This window comes from Podarcis tiliguerta, assembly GCF_965153285.1.
Source record: "Podarcis tiliguerta genome assembly, chromosome: 8".
NCBI classification, from domain to species: domain Eukaryota; kingdom Metazoa; phylum Chordata; class Lepidosauria; order Squamata; family Lacertidae; genus Podarcis; species Podarcis tiliguerta.
This window is the reverse complement of record NC_139541.1, coordinates 6,366,950-6,382,870: the sequence shown is the minus strand read 5'-3', so window position 1 is coordinate 6,382,870 and position 15,921 is coordinate 6,366,950. Positions and strand designations below refer to the sequence as shown.

General features: G+C 48.9%; 1 protein-coding gene across 1 annotated transcript; it reads right to left on the bottom strand.

Moving 5' to 3' along the window:
- Window positions 1-6,349: 6,349 nt before the first annotated feature.
- Window positions 6,350-15,158, bottom strand: IL1B (interleukin 1 beta). Its single transcript, XM_083454297.1, has 7 exons — window positions 15,016-15,158; window positions 12,867-12,926; window positions 11,130-11,178; window positions 9,505-9,703; window positions 7,741-7,911; window positions 7,494-7,630; window positions 6,350-6,855 (listed from the first exon to the last, which is right to left on the bottom strand). The coding sequence occupies exons 2-7, from the start codon at window positions 12,911-12,913 to the stop codon at window positions 6,655-6,657; spliced, it is 804 nt and encodes a 267-aa protein (XP_083310423.1). The 5' UTR covers window positions 12,914-12,926; window positions 15,016-15,158; the 3' UTR covers window positions 6,350-6,654.
- Between the last annotated feature and the right edge of the window lie 763 nt (window positions 15,159-15,921).

The following is a 15,921-nucleotide window of genomic DNA, read 5'->3' as shown; positions in this document are numbered from 1 at the left end:
AAGTCCCTTCCCTGCCCAGCCAGGTGGAATGAGGTTAGCAAGACAGGGAGTAGGTCTAACAAGACTCACTGCCTTGGATATGCGAAACCGGAGAGGTGATTCAGATACCTCAAGAGCTGTCAGGTGGAGGACAGAGCAAGCTGGTTTTCTGTTGCTCCAGAGGGGCGGACTCAAATGGCAAGAAAAAAGATTCTGACTAAACATCAGGAAGAACTTCCTTATGGGAAGAGCTGTTTGACTTTTAGGAAGAACTTTCTTTTTTTTCTTTTTATACCTTTTTAAAAAACATATCAGTTCCAACAGTCATACAACATATCTTCTCATCTTATACAATATTTTAGACTTCCGTCAACACCTCTGATGATTTTCCGTTCTTTATCACTTATTCTGCATTTCTTAATTTCTATATTTCATTTAATTATCCTTAACTAATAATTCTTATCATAGTCTTTCTTGTAATATTTCAGATAATCCACCTTAGAAAACTTCTTGCAGTCCTACTAGCATAATCCGTTCATCACAATTACTTTTCAAATAGTTCATATATTTACTCCAGTCCTCTAAGAATCTCTGATCCCGCAGGTTTCGAATCCTCCCTGTTAATTTGTCTAATTCTGCATAGTCCATCAACTTCATCCTCCATTCTTCTTTCGTCGGTAGTTCTTCTTGCTTCCATTTTTGTGCCAATAATATTCTTGCTGCTGTCGTTGCATATAGAAACAACCTACAGTCCTGTCTGTTAATATCATCTCCTACAATGCCAAGTAAAAATGCTTCTGGTTTCTTAATAAATGTATATGTCAGCATCTTTTTCAGCTCATTATACAGTGGTGCCTCGCAAGACAAAAAGAGTCCGTTCCGCGAGTCTTTTCGTCTTGCGGTTTTTTCGTCTTGCGAAGCAAGCCCATTAGCGGATTAGCGCTATTAGCGCTATTGGCAGTTTAAGGGCTATTAACGCCTATTAAAGGCTTAAGGGATTAGCGGTTTAGCTGCTAAAAGGCTTTTAGCAGCTTAGCGCTTCAGAAAAAGGGGTTTTGGAGCGGAAAAAACCCTCAAAGATTTTCATCAATTTTCGTCTTGCGAAGCAAGCCCATAGGGAAATTCGTCTTGTGAAGCGCCTCTGAAAACGGAAAACCCTTTCGTCTTGTGGGTTTTCCGTCTTGCGAGGCATTCGTCTTGCGGGGCACCACTGTATATCTTTTCCAAGTAGCTTTTCACTTTTTTACATTCCCACCACATGTGATAAAAAGTTCCTGACTTTTAGGAAGAACTTTCTGACAGTACGAAGTCATGTTTGACAGCGGAACGGACTGTCTCAGAAAGTGGTGAATTCTCCTTCTCTGGAGGTTTTTAAGCAGAGGTTGGGTGGCTGTCGGACCGGGATTCATAGCTGTGATTCCTGCTTTGCAGGGGGTTGGACTAGATGGCCCCTAGGGATCCGTCTAATTCTTTCTATGAAGTAGTTTTGCTCTCTGTGTGTCAAGAAGGGCATTTTCCAACAAGCTAGAAATCTCAGAAAGGGCAGACTCCTCCGCAAAGCCAGATGCATGCTTACTAATAAACTTTTCCTTCTATGCAAATCGCAAGGGGGAAAACGTCCACACACACCCCACTTACACATACACAGAGCAGACATTCTCCAGGCTCTTTACTAGGAAGTATAAATGATTCTCAGTGCTATTGTTGGGCGAAGATTATGTCATTGCCTGCTGACAAAAGCACGATGATCAGCCAGGAAGTGATATTTCCAAACCGCAAAATTTCCGGCAATTCGAAATGTGACAGAGGCTTAATGCAGCAGATGGCCTCAGGGCTGCAAGAGAAGCAGTGATTTAGAGCAAGCAGTGTGTACGATTTAATGGCCAATCCATTCGGTGAAGGTTATCCATCAATTTGGAGGGCCAGTAAACTTTGCCAGATCATCTCAGTCCTGGAGGCTGGAGTTATTTTCAGGCAGTGGCTGACTCTGATATGTAAATTTTTTTGGGAGACAATTCTATTTTATCTTCTTTGCAAACCGCTTGGAGGGTTCCCTTCCCCCACAGGCAAATTTTATGAAATAAATAGCTTAAAAGAACAGAAAGCCTCCTTTTTCACCGCATCCCTAGCATCAATTAGCTGCGATTGCAGGGGGTTGGACTAGACCATGGGTAGGCAAACTAAGGCCCAGGGGCCGGATCTGGCCCAATCGCCTTCTGAATCCGGCCCACAGGTGGTCCGGGAATCAGCGTGTTTTTACATGAGTAGAATGTGTCCTTTTATTTAAAATGCATCTCTGGGTTATTTGTGGGGCGTAGGAATTTGTTCATTCCCCCCCCAAAATATAGTCCGGCCCCCAACAAGGTCTGAGGGTCAGTGGACCAGCTCCCTGCTGAAAAAGTTTGCTGACCCCTGGACAGTGGCGTAGCGTGGGGGGTGCAGGGGGGGCCGGCCGCACCGGGCGCAACATCTGGGGGGGGGGCGCGCTCGCACTCGCAGTTCTCTGCCCCTACCTGGCTCACTCTCTCTCACTGCAGTGATGGCTGTGCAAATCCGATCCGAGCCGCCGGGTCGCCGCCCACTGTGGAGGGGGGGGTGCCAGGCATGTGGTGCGGTGCGGAGAGAGAGCGAGGGACTATCTGGGGGAGGGACATTGCAGCGGGGGGCGCAAATTACTTGCCTTGCCCCGGGTTAGGGGGCGCAAATTACTTGCCTTGCCCCGGGTGCTGACAACCCACGCTACGCCACTGCCCCTGGACTAGACCAGGGGTAGTCAACCTTTTTATACCTACCGCCCACTAATGTATCTTTCTTGATGGTAAAATTTCCTTACTGCCCACCAGTGCTCAATGGATGGAGGATTCAGCTTGCACCGTAGAACCCCACACCGCCCACCTAGAATCCTGAAACGTCCACTAGTGGACAGTAGGGACCAGGTTGACAACCCCCTTGGGGTTTCCTTCCAACTCTCCTATGATTCTAGGAGCAGAACTCAGATACCTTTCCCTCCCAGTTGCTCCCAGGGGACAAGGCAGGGGCCTGGAAAACCAGAAGGGCCAGGCCAAGACATTTTGCTGCCTGAGGCCAACACGGTACCTGCACCCCCATGCCTATTCCATGCACCAAGAAGCCGATGGGATTTCAGGCTTGTCGAAGTGCCCGGATGGCCATGTACACCAGGCAGGAGTCAGAAGAGCTGAAGGGGCGATGCTTTCATTAGAGTGTGATGCTCTCACCAGAGAGATGGCCGTTAGAGGCTTGGTCTTTGGCTGCAGGCATGTTCTCCAGGAAAAACCCTGGATTAGCACGAGGGAGGCAGGGGCAGGCCTTGATTCAGGGAAAGGGAAAGCACAGGGATTTTTTTAAAAAAATGTTCTTTAAGCCCAAATGTTTCATTGATGACACAACTGGGAAATTTGTTGTGCTGAACCTTCAGGCACGTAATCCCAGCGTGTCTGTTGCCAGTGGTGAACTGAGTGCGTGCAAAGATGCACTCCAGCTGTCTTCCATCTGCATGCACATCCCAGTCTATTTTTCACGGCTACACGGCTGCACGGACTCCCCCCTGACGTGCTGTTGCGCAAATGCACACACTCCCCCCGGCCCCCGTGAGAAATGAAGACCGAGTAGAGCGGAAGGAAAAACTCAAGTCTGCGAGACTCAGAAATACAACTATTTTAACATAGAAGCACTGCAAATAAGGAAGTCTGGGGCAAAAGTCTGGCAGGGTTGCTGAGTAGGCACCTACAAATTAGCCTGAAACTTGTGTTGTTGTTTAGTCGTTCAGTCGTGTCCAACTCTTCGTGACCCCCTGGACCAGAGCACACCAGGCACTCCTGTCTTCCACCGCCTCCCGCAGTTTGGTCAAACTCATGCTGGTAGCTTCGAGAACACTGTCCCACCATCTCGTCCTCTGTCGTCCCCTTCTCCTTGTGCCCTCCATCTTCCCCAGCATCAGGGTCTTACCCATGCTAATATATATATAGAGAGAGAGAGAGAGAGAGCACGCACGCTAAATTGAGACAGGATTACATGTATTCTGATTTAATTAATTTATTTTATTGCATTTCTATCCCATCCTTTTCTCCCAGGAGCTGCTCTCGGAGCCTTTTCAGCTGAACATCGGGGTACAAATGCTTCAAACAATAACCAACCAATCAATCAATCAAATGGCGGCATATGTGCTTCCCCCTCTCCTTATTTAACCCCCACGACAACAACCCTGTGAGGTAGGCTAGTCTGAGAGGCAGCGACTGGCCCCCACCGAGCTTCGTGGCTGAGTGGGGATTCGAGCCCACGTCTCTCAGGTCCTAGTCCAACACTCTAACCACTATGCCATACTGTTGGTGTGGTAGCAATACACTCCAGCATCTCAGGCCAGTGGAGGAGGCTTTGCTTGTGTGTTTGTGTGCTGTGCCCATGGGGACTGCAGGGATGGAGGTAGTGACGGGGGGTTACGGAGGAGGCAGTAATTGGGGGGGGGCTGTGGAGGAGGCGGCAGTGGTGGGTGTGTGCATTGCATTTTCTGGTTTTTCTCAGACAAGCAGCGAAGCATCCTGGGTCAGCCCTGACTTCATCCCATAGCATGGCGAGGGCACTCAGGAGAGATTGTGGCAATGCCTCCCACTCTCCATTCCAGAGTGAGACAAGAGCCTTGAAAGGGTGTTCTGGTCACATGGACCAGGAACTCCTGGTATCACTCAAGAACCTACCAGGCCCCACAAGTCTCCAGGGGCAGATCATCTCAGTGGTTCCCCTACCCCTGGCAGAGCAGAGGAGCCATGCAGTCCAAACTTTACCAGGTCGTGACCCGTCCATGAAAATAACTGACCATGAACTCCCCCTCCAGTCAACATCATGCCACTAGTCCGCTCTGTGGCAAAGACCAGGTTGAGGTGATGTCTCTCCACAAGGGCCAGGTGGGTGATGTACGGAGACAGCCCAGGTTTGACCTGGAGACCAGGAAGTTCTGAGGCGGCCTGCTGGGATGGTTCACTTGTGGGAATGTGCAGGAGAGGATATATTGTTTGATTATATCCTTATCCAACTTGTGTTAACAAGTTCCAGAATTTAGCAGAGTAACATTCCCCTTTTTTAAACTTGGAGTGGATGCGTTTGCTCAGGCTCGCTAAAGCCTCCATAATAACTGTTCTGGTATTTTCCCCTTATTCCCTCATAAAAGATAAGACATGGCACAGTCTTCTATAAAAGTATAAAAAAGGTTTACTCACACATCATTCTGTTCACGATAAGATCCCAGAAGGCAGACTTAGCTTAGAAAAGTAACATATACCTGGATACTATCTCAGAAGAAGACAGTCCCTTTGTCCTCTCTTGGCTGGAGGCCAAGAGGGCATCTTTGGCATGTTGCTTGTTCGATGCATGTAGTCAAAGAGAGGGAGATGTCTGCCCTGCCCTGTGCTTTTGCCGTTACAGGCCACGCTCACCTCTAGTCACATGCAGAGGAAGTCTGTCCCAGCCCAGAAAGAAACAGGAAGTTTACCTGCTGGCTGGAGAAACATTCCTCCCCATGTGTAAACATGTTCACTCTAGGAATGTTGTACTTGACTGCTCTTGTGTTTCACATCCCACATTACTAACAACATCTGCTTTAACCCAGACCCAGCGCAGGTTGGCATCCTAGCAGGGGAGGTGGATGGGTTTGGTTTTTTAACCTGCCTTTCACCATGACACATTGCCCCTCTGACCTGCAATGGTGTTAAGACCCTACGACCCAAGAAGAGCTTGCTGGATCAGTCCAGCATCCTGTTCTCACAGTGGCCAACCCTCTGCCCTCCAGTGGTTTCCAGCAACTAATGTTCAGAAGCATTGGTGCCTCCGTTTGCGGAGCCATTGTGGCTAGTAGTCATCAAGAGTCCTCTCCTCCTCCATGAATTTTCCTGATCCTCTTTTAAAGCTGTCTAGCTTGGTGTCCATTGCTGCCTCCTGTGGCAGAGAGTTCCGTAGGGTACCTGGGTAGGTTAACATTGGGCCACCCAGCTTACCCAACCAGGCCTTTGCTATACACGCCAGGCTGGGCCCCGGCACCTGAGAGCAAATTGTGTGAGGCAGATGTTTGATTGTGGGCAGATTAGGCACTTAGCACCACCACCTCCAGACCAGACGCTGTGCTAACAGGCAGCCTCAAATCCGGGCACATAGGAGTGAATTGGGGGGGGGGGGGAGGCAAACAAACAAGGACTCTAGCCCTCCTCTTGGGCTGCCTTGGCTCCAGGCCAGCCTCTCCCTCTTGGGGGGGTCTGGCCAAAGGGACACCCCCACCCTCTTTCGGAAGGCCCTTCTCTTTCCGTCTGGCTCGTTCATTTGGGTGTTGGAGGTACAATTTACAAACAGCCGTTAGAGGCCAACCTTACATACCAGATAATTTATTAAGATGGGCCGTCAGGCAAAAAATAATTATTAAATTATTAATAAATACTTGCAATAAATATACAACAGAGAACAGCAGAGTCGAAAGGGACCCAAAGGGCCATTTAGTCCAGCCCCCTGCGGTCCTCATTATCCACTGCTTTCTTGGCAACTGCCAAGTCCTTCCAGAAAAACGAGGCGAGTGTTGCGTTGTCTCAGTGACAGGACTTTCCTAGTCACAGAGTCAGGAGGCTGAAATTTGTCCAAAGGCGCATGTAAAGGTTCTGCGCGTCTTTATGCGCGTATTTATGTGACAATATAATCCACGATGGAGACCTCCCCGATCCGGTTTGTCACGCTGACAGCTTTGTTGACCTGGGCAGATGTGCAGATGTACCACTGAGGAAAGGCAGCTGACTCGAACCTGGTGTAGTCCCCAACTGCAACTCTGTAGAAGAGGAAGCGCCCTTTGTCGGATTTGTCGAGGTCCCCTTCGATGCTGGCTTCCTGCGGGTGGAAAAGGTGAGATTACATCTAAGGAAATCCACTTTCCAAGGCGCCTACACTAGCTCCACAACAACAGCAACAACACCAGGTCTCAGGGCGGTTCGCAACATAAAACCACAACGAAAAAGCACAAAATACATAGTAAAAACAAGAACAGCCCAATAACAGCCCCCAACACATTTTAGAAGGGCACTGGATGTCAATTGGCCAAAGCCCTAGTTAAAGAGGAATGCTTTTGCCTGGTGCCTAAAGGTGGATAATGAAGGTGCCTGGCGAACCTCCCTGGAGAGAGCACTCCACAAATGGGGAGCCACTGCAGAAAAGGCCCCGTTCTTGCATTGCTACCCTCCGGACCTCTCAAGGAGGAGGCACGTGAAGTAGGGCCTCGGAAGATGATATCAGGGTCTGGGTGGGTTCATATGGAGAGAGGCGGTCCTTTAGGTACTGTGGTCCTGAGCCGTTGACTCTGGCCATTGCAATAACAAAAGAACCACCGGCTGGATCAGGCCAATGGTCCACCTAGTCCAGCATCCTGTTCTCACTGTGGGCAACCAGCTAGCAGGATCTAAGCACAAGAGCCCTCCCTCCTCTTGGGATTTCCAGTAACTGGAATCATAAGCTGTGAAGGAACCTCTCACCTCCAGCTGAAGTGCTGGTTGGTCTCCACTCTGCACGCAAGACAGGTATAGCTCCTTCCCTTTGATTTTCAGGGCGATGGGGATCTTCGCTACGCCTTCCTCGATTTTCGGCCGATAGACGTACATTTTCACCCTCGCTGGAAAATGTGAGGAAACAGGATTAATAGCAAGAAACATTTCAGCCCGGCTAGGACTGGCCACCCGTAGGAGATGGCTGGTGAGGAACATCAAGGATGGGGGTTCCTACCTTCTTTGCTGATGTCCGCCTGTTGGAGCTCCAAGGCCACCAGCTGGGTTGTCCCGTTCAGGACAAGGGACTTCTGGTTGACGTCTCTGATGTTGCAGGAGATGCTCCTGCTGAGGTGGTAGATGGGATCTGTGGCATAGGTGCATTCGCAGGTGTCAAAGTCAACTGGCTCTGAAGAGGAAAAGACACTTTGGGTCAAGACATGCCACTTGCAATGCAACAGTAAGAGCTGTTCTTTGGTGGAACATATGATCTCAGAAGGTAGGGAGCTCTCTCCTTCATAGGAGGCTTTTAAACAAAAGTTGGATAGCAGGGTTCCTTTAGCAGTGACACCCCACCTGCTGCTGCCCCCACCCTTACCAAGCCAGAGCTGTTCTTTTGGGCGCCTGGGGTGGCGTACGTGCCCTGCGCCCAGGAGTGGGGCCAGCTGCCTGTGGGGCTGCGCAAGCCAGGGCAGGACGCTCCGTGGGGCCTCTGAGGAGTCTGCCTGCCTCCTCCCACTCAGTTGCCCTATAGCTGAGGGGGAGGTGGCAGGTGGACCATTTGGGGCAATGCAGAGCCTGCGGGCGCCCAAACCACCACGTCACTCCCAGGAGAGACGCATGGCTCGGGTGCGCTGCAGGCCCCGTGGTGAGTGCCACCTGGCATTTCGTCACCCACCTCAGTGGTGACACCCGGGGCGGCCCACCCCCACCACCCCCTTCCTCTGCCCCTGCCCACATCTTAAAGGGACCCCTGTCCATTAGGTCCAGTCGTGGCCGACTCTGGGGTTGCGGCGCTCATCTCGCTTTATTGGCTGAGGGAGCTGGCGTACAGCTTCCGGGTCATGTGGCCAGCATGACTAAGCTGCTTCTGGCGAACCAGAGCAGCGCACAGAAACGCCGTTTACCTTCCCGCTGGAGTGGTACCTATTTATCTACTTGCACTTTGATGTGCTTTCGAACTGCTAGGTTGGCAGGAGCAGGGACTGAGCAATGGGAGCTCACCCCGTGGCAGGGATTCGAACCGTCGACCTTCTGATTGGCAAGCCCTAGGCTCTGTGGTTTAACCCACAGCGTCACCTGTGTCCCTTGCCCACATCTTATTCAGTGCTAACTCCCAGAAGTGTTTAGGCAAGCAGGAAGAGATCACGGCCTCTGTGTGTCCCTGATCCACCTCAAAGGAAACTGTTAGGGAAGATTTTAATGTCTGATGCTCTCTTGTTTTTAATATTCAGTTGGAAGCCGCCTAGAGTGGCTGGGGAAGCCCAGCCAGATGAGTGGCGTATAAATAATAAATTATTATTATTATTTTGAAGGGTCCTGCAGTCCAAAGTCTGTTGCTTCCCTCTAAAGCCAGAGGGATGGCGGAAAAGAACAGCGACACGACAGCAGCTTCCAGTTGGGTCTGCTTGGCCAACAAATGGAATAAAGAAGAAGAAGAAGAAGAAGAAGAAGAGTTTGGATTTGATATCCCGCCTTTCACTCCCTTTAAGGAGTCTCAAAGCGGCTAACAATCTCCTTTCCCTTCCTCCCCCACAACAAACACTCTGTGAGGTGAGTGGGGCTGAGAGACTTCAAAGAAGTGTGACTGGCCCAAGGTCACCCAGCAGCTGCATGTGGAGGAGCAGGGAATCGAACCCGGTTCCCAAGATTACAAGACTACTGCTCTTAACCACTACACCACACTGGCTCTCAAAGTGCAGGAAAATGTCTCTACACGCCTTCCTTGCTGGGGATTTCCATCACACCCAATATGGCAGCCAGCTGGTGTTCCATACCATACCTAAGACGGCATTGATGATGTCCATCAGGTCGTCATCTGTGAAAAGCGCCCTGGCTTTGGAGGACTTCTTCTTCTTCATCCTCTCAATCGCCACCATAATGATCGCTGCCTTCTGGAAGCCCAGAGATGAAGGGCTGTTGCCGATCTTCACCTGAATGCCGACTTTGCAGGCAGGATGGCTCAGCCCTGGGAAGGCCTCCTGGGGTGGGGGAGCAAAGCAGGCCTCTGCTGAAGTCAAACCATCAGCAGCAAAGTCCCCTCCTGTCCACCTGGGGACAAGAAGTCTCATTCCGCAATTGTAAGGACTTGATTATTTCCATGTGGCGGCCCCTGAACTCTGGAACTCCCTGCCTATTGACATCAGGCAGTACTCTTGAAATTTTATGATATTAAATAAATAAGGCAAAGTGCTGAGGGATGGGGCACCAGGCAACGCTCATTGCCCCTCAGGGAGGAGTTGTCTAGCCTCCTTGGAATGATTTTAAACACCCCCCCCCCAGTTCATTATACAGTGGTGCCTCTCAAGACGAAATTAATTCGTTCTGCGAGTCTCTTCGTCTAGCGGTTTTTTTGTCTTGCGAAGCAAGCCCATTAGCGGATTAGCGCTATTAGCGGTTTAGCGGCTATTAGCGGCTATTAAAGGCTTAAGGGATTAGTGGATTAGCTGCTAAAAGGCTATTAGCAGTTTAGTGGCTTAGAAAAAGGGGGTGGGGAGCGAGAAAAAATCTCAAGACTCGCAAGACATTTTCATCTTGCGAAGCAAGCCCATAGGGAAATTCGTCCTGTGAAGTGCATTGAAAAACGGAAAATCCTTTCGTCTAGCGGGTTTTCCGTCTTGCGAGGCATTCGTCTTGTGGGGTACCACTGTAAATCATTTCTCAGAAGGCCTTAGCTATTTTGCAAGTCCACCACATGTGGTGAAATGTACCTTCTTTAACATTACACTTCCAACATACGTTGGTCGTGTTCTTATACATTTTCGCTAGTCTTGTAGGAGTCAAATACCATCTACACACCATCTCTATACAATTCTCTTTTAACGTACAGCAAGCTGCAAATTTCAAGTCCTTATTCCATAACTTCCCCCATGAAGCAAATTGTATATTCTATCCCACATCTTTTGCCCAGTCAGTGTATCGTTACAGACTTCCTAATCTTCTGTTTCCCATTCCAGCAACAATTTATACATTTTTGACAGAATTTTTCCATTATTATCTAACAGTTCTTTCTGCACTGGGTTCAGTCTAAAAAGCCGACTCCTTTGTTCAATCTAAAAATGTCATTTAATTGATGATATTGGAGCCAATCGGTTAACAAATGTCTTATATCCTCATTTTAGTTTATTTTTTTTACTCTCAATTGATTTCCCCCCTCAATTAACTTTTCTCTATATGTTGGCCATTCTTTTTCCATATTTGTTTTTTTCACTGACAATTCTTCTAATGGTGATAACCACCATGGGGTGTCTAGCTTGCTTGGAAGGCAAATGGCTTTCTTGCTTGGAGGTGGTTCTGCATCTCCAGCCATCTGGCTGACTAAGCCCTTTTCAGGTGTTCATTCTGCTCATGATCAGGAGGGGACAGAGTAGTTTTCTTGAACTGAAGCAGCCTGGAGAAATTCCTTACCTTGGCCAGAGAAGGCCGGTGCTCTTCGTAGAACTGCATCTCGTCCACACTGCAACCAGAAAGCAAGAGGAGCAGGTCAGAGACTCCCAGGCAAAAGTCAACATCATTGGAACTAGGCTGGATACGAGCATCACACACGGCACATTTCTTGGGGTATTTGCTGGCATTGTAAGGGGAGTCAAAGTGTTGGGTAAACAAACCCCAGGTGTCACCTTCTGGAACCGCCTCTTTAGGAAAGGCAAAGATCTCGCCCACCCTGGTTGTCCAAAAGAATATCATGTCCAGTGGGATCAATAGAGATACACACACACACACACACACACACAATCCCCCTGTCCAGTTCCTATAGTACATCTTCTACCAGGGACTCAGCTACATTAGTTTTTGTTTTTTTTAAGCGTTTTAAATGCGTTATAACACTGTGACACCAGATGGTGCTATAGAGTTCTATCCTTTGGCAATATGGTTTCCCATTACAGTATGAGCTTTACAACACATTTTCCTGATTTTTTTTTTTATGTGTCTAGATCCAGCCAAAAACAACACTGGCTGGTTCTGTTCCATGTCCAGACCAAAAGGTGGATTAAAATGGGTCTAGCTCAGTGGTTCTCAAAGCGGGTGGTGGGATTACCTGGTGTGTGTGTGTGTTTGTGCACACACTAAGAGTCAAGAGGGGCAGGGAGGCACCTGAGGTATAAATGACTATCTGTCCTTGCAAGCTGGCTTCACTGGATCGTTCACCAGTTTTGTCGAATTAATTAAACTGAATAGTTTGAATTGGATGCTGAACAAACGTGCAAATAATTTCTTACTGTTTTGAATGCTAATTGTGCTATTATCTTCCTTTCTGGGTCATGCAAACCATTATTATGAACAATGCTTTTTATAGGGTAGGAGCACTGGGGGTGAGTTTATGCTGGGAACCGTTGGGCTAGGGAATCAATATCTGGACCTGAGAAGCAGGTGGCAGTCATAGTGGCGTGATTAATCTCTGCTGGAACCATCGGGGGCACCAGCTGTTCCACCTGCCTTGGACCTATATAAGCGGGAGCTGCTGCTTAAGTGCTAATTCTTGCTGTCTCTTAATGTTTTCACATCAGTTGCCTTTCTGGCAGGAAAATGAATGTTGTATTTGCTGTTTGGAATATTCAGATTTAGTCTGATTTTTATTGAATTACTGTGTTTGCACTGGCATGTTTGCATTTGCATAGTTTGTGAGCCGCCTTGGGGTGTCTTTTTTGGCCAAAAAATACCACAATACAGTGGTGCCTCGCAAGACGAAAAGAATCCGTTCCGTGAGTCTCTTCGTCTAGCGGTTTTTTCGTCTTGCGAAGCAAGCCCATTAGCGGATTAGCGGATTAGCGCTATTAGCGGTTTAGCGGCTATTAGCGGCTATTAAAGGATTAAGGGATTAGCGGATTAGCTGCTAAAAGGCTATTAGCATCTTAGTGCCTTAGAAAAAGGGGGTGGGGAGCGGAAAAAAACCCCAGGAATCGCAAGACATTTTCGTCTTGCGAAGCAAGCCCATAGAGAAATTCGTCCTGTGAAGCATCTCCAAAATGGAAAACCCTTTCGTCTAGCGGGTTTTCCATCTTGCGAGGCATTCGTCTTGCGGGGCACCACTGTATATGTGTGTGTGTGTGTGTGTGTGTGTGTGTGTGTGTGTGTGTCTGTGTGCCTGTCTGTCCCTGAGCACCCAGCCCAGCTTCACAGCCTGGGGCCATCCGTGGTGGTTACCTGCAGAAGTCCATCACCTCCTCTTCGCACTCAGGCACTCTAGACATGGGGGCTTTTGATCTAGGGAGAAGAAGGAAATGGACGGAAGTTAGCGAACGAGTCTCACGCTGGAGCACCTTCAGAGGAAGGAGAAGCGAAGCTGCTGTTTCGTAACCAGACGAACAAGATTGCGATTGAAACTATGTGCACACTGTGTGGACAGATTACGAGCAGCCCCAGGAACGGCTGTTGTGGTTCCACAGAAAGAAAACATCTGCAACTCAAGCAAATGACTTAAATAAAGGTGGCGTTTATGATCTTTGTTGTCTGAAAACAAGCAAATCCCTTAACCACTTAGAAACTCAAGAGAATTTCGATGTGATTTAAGTCAGAGCCTTTGCTGAGTACTCCTGACTCTTACTTAGCACCCTCCCCTAATTCACACAAACTTTCATCTCCAGCCTGCAGAGGGAAAGGGAGAATTTTGGGGAGCGTGCAAGAAAAGGAAAGCAGTCAGGTCAAGTTCACAAGTGCCTTCAAATAACTTTAGCTTGCACAAGGAATTTTAGCTTGCAGACTTCCCAGAGTCTTCTGCAAGGAGCTGCAGAGCTTCTGCAGAGAAGGACAGGCCCGGGAAGATAACTTAGTAGTTAGAGCATTTGCCAGGCAAGCAGAAGGTCCCAGATTCGCTCCCTGCTAGCATCTCCAGGTAGGGTTGGAAGAGACCCCTGCCTGAAATCCTGGAGGGCAGCTGTAGTCAATGGCCCAGTTTCTTACGTTCCTGTGGGCTGGGGCATCAAGGCAGACTGTCAGGTGGCCATGGGCATGTTGCTCTCTCTTCTCCAATAACACCCAACCAATGACCATACAAATAATTTACCATATCTCCGTGGGCCTGAGATACAGCAGTTTATAAGTATTGCAAGTCAAAGTACTAGCCAAGTGGTTGAAGACAGCCTTGCATTCTGAAGGGTCAGGCAAAGCAGGGCGGACTATTTGGGGATGAATCAAGAACTGTAGAGTGGGAACGGATCCAGTGGGTCATCGACCCCAACCCCATGCAGGAATCACAGCTAAAGAAGGTTGAGGTCTCTTCATGAAACCTGCAAGTCTCCCCTTTGACCGCAGACTGGTGCATGCTCCGGTTATCTCCCGCTGGGGCTACTGCAATGCGCTCTACGTGGGGCTACCTTTGAAGGTGAGCCGGAAACTACAACTAATCCAGAATGCGGCAGCTAGACTGGTGACTGGGAGCGGCCGCCGAGACCACATAACACCGGTCCTGAAAGACCTACATTGGCTCCCAGTACATTTCCGAGCACAATTCAAAGCGTTAGTGCTGACCTTTAAAGCCCTAAACGGCCTCAGTCCTGTATACCTGAAGGAGAGTCTCCACTCCCATTGTCCAGCCCGGACACTGAGGTCCAGCGCCGAGGGCCTTCTGGCGGTTCCCTCGCTGCAAGAAGTGAGGTTACAGGGAGCCAGGCAGAGGGCCTTCTCGGTGGTGGCGCCCACCCTGTGGAACACCCTCCCACCAGATGTCAAGGAAATAAGCAACTATTTTACTTTTAAAAGACAACTGAAGGTGGCCCTGTTTAGGGAAGTTTTTAATGTTTGATGCTGTATTGTTTTTAATATTAGGTTGGAAGCAGCCCAGTGTGGCTGGGGAAACCCAGCCAGATGGGTGGGGTATAAATAATAATAATAATAATAATAATAATAATAATAATAATAATAATAATAATTAGACCCCTCCCTTCTTCATGAGATGATCTGGCTCAGGCTGGGCCAGCTTCCCCCTCAAACCGGTTCCTTCTTCTCTGCTTCATAGGAATCTGCCTTTCACAGAGGACTGGGTCTACCTGGCTCCATAATACCTGACTGGCAGTGGCTCTGTGGAGTTTGAGGTAGGAGTCTCTTCCACACTTGCCAGAAGATGCTTGCTGGCAAGGCAAGATCCTCTGCCATTTAACTACAGCTTCTTAGAGTTCTGATTCCTAAACCACCCCTTTTTCACATGGAACCCTCAGCCAGATGTCTGCCTGGGGGTCCGTTTAATCCTTGCAGACCCTCTCGGCTGACACTTAATGCAGCTAATCATAGACTCAGCCTTGCAAGCCAGACATATTCCTCAAGGCAACCTCCCTGCAAAGCAATGCAGAAGTTTTACCTGTCCAAGGAAGTCTCGCCGGTCTTTTTCCAGAACAGAGGATTTCTAGCCTTCCAAGCTGCTCCTCTTGCTGTGAAGTGGTCTCTGCTACAGCAGGGATGCCCCTCTTATCTGTTTCTCGGCAGCGGAAGAAGACGTGCTCATGCAAATGAACTTCCCTCTCGTACCTGGATGTTTCGAAAGCGGCGAAAAGGAAGTCCTTTCCTTCTTGCTTCCATGAACAGGAAGTGGTTGCATTGCAAAATGAGCACAACAACACAAATTGTGAAAGCGCAGAATTTTGTGGGGATTTGCTGTGCCCAGCAGAGGCAAATGACAAGAATACCACAAGAAGTGACATCCTGGAGGCTTTCAAGAATTTTGCTTCTGCTGTGTGATGTAATCAGGCCGTTTTGGGATTTTTCCGGCATCCCAGGGGGCCCAGCTGGTGAGGAACCAATGGCTAGGTTGGGGGGTTAGGTCAAGTAGTATTCCTGCACCCCCACTTTTTTCATGTGGCTTCCCACCCAGTAATCTAAATGAAGGAGAGAATGGGGAGTTGTTGTTTAGTCCTTTAGTCGTGTCCGACTCTTCGTGACCCCCTGGACCAGAGCATGCCAGGCACTCCTGTCTTCCACTGCCTCCCGCAGTTTGGTCAGACTCATGTTTGTAGCTTCAAGAACACCATCCAACCATCTCATCCTCTGTCGTCCCCTTCTCCTTGTGCCCTCCATCTTTCCCAACACCAGGGTCTTTTCCAGGGAGTCTTCTCTTCTCATGAGGTGGCCAAAGTATTGGAGCCTCAGCTTCACGATCTGTCCTTCCAGTGAGCCCTCAGGGCTGATTTCCTTCAGAATGGAGAGGTTTGATCTTCTTGCAGTCCATGGGCCTCTCAAGAGTCTCCTCCAGCACCATAATTCAAAAGCA

Excerpts from the sequence above, each read along its gene's own strand:
- IL1B (XM_083454297.1), bottom strand. The coding sequence starts at position 12,913 with ATGTCTAGAGTGCCTGAGTGCGAAGAGGAGGTGATGGACTTCTGCAG. Across the intron at positions 9,704-11,129 it reads ACCGGCCTTCTCTGGCCAAG|GAGGCCTTCCCAGGGCTGAG; the intron begins GTAAGGAATTTC and ends CCCCCACCCCAG. Across the intron at positions 7,631-7,740 it reads GGCGGACATCAGCAAAGAAG|CGAGGGTGAAAATGTACGTC; the intron begins GTAGGAACCCCC and ends CACATTTTCCAG.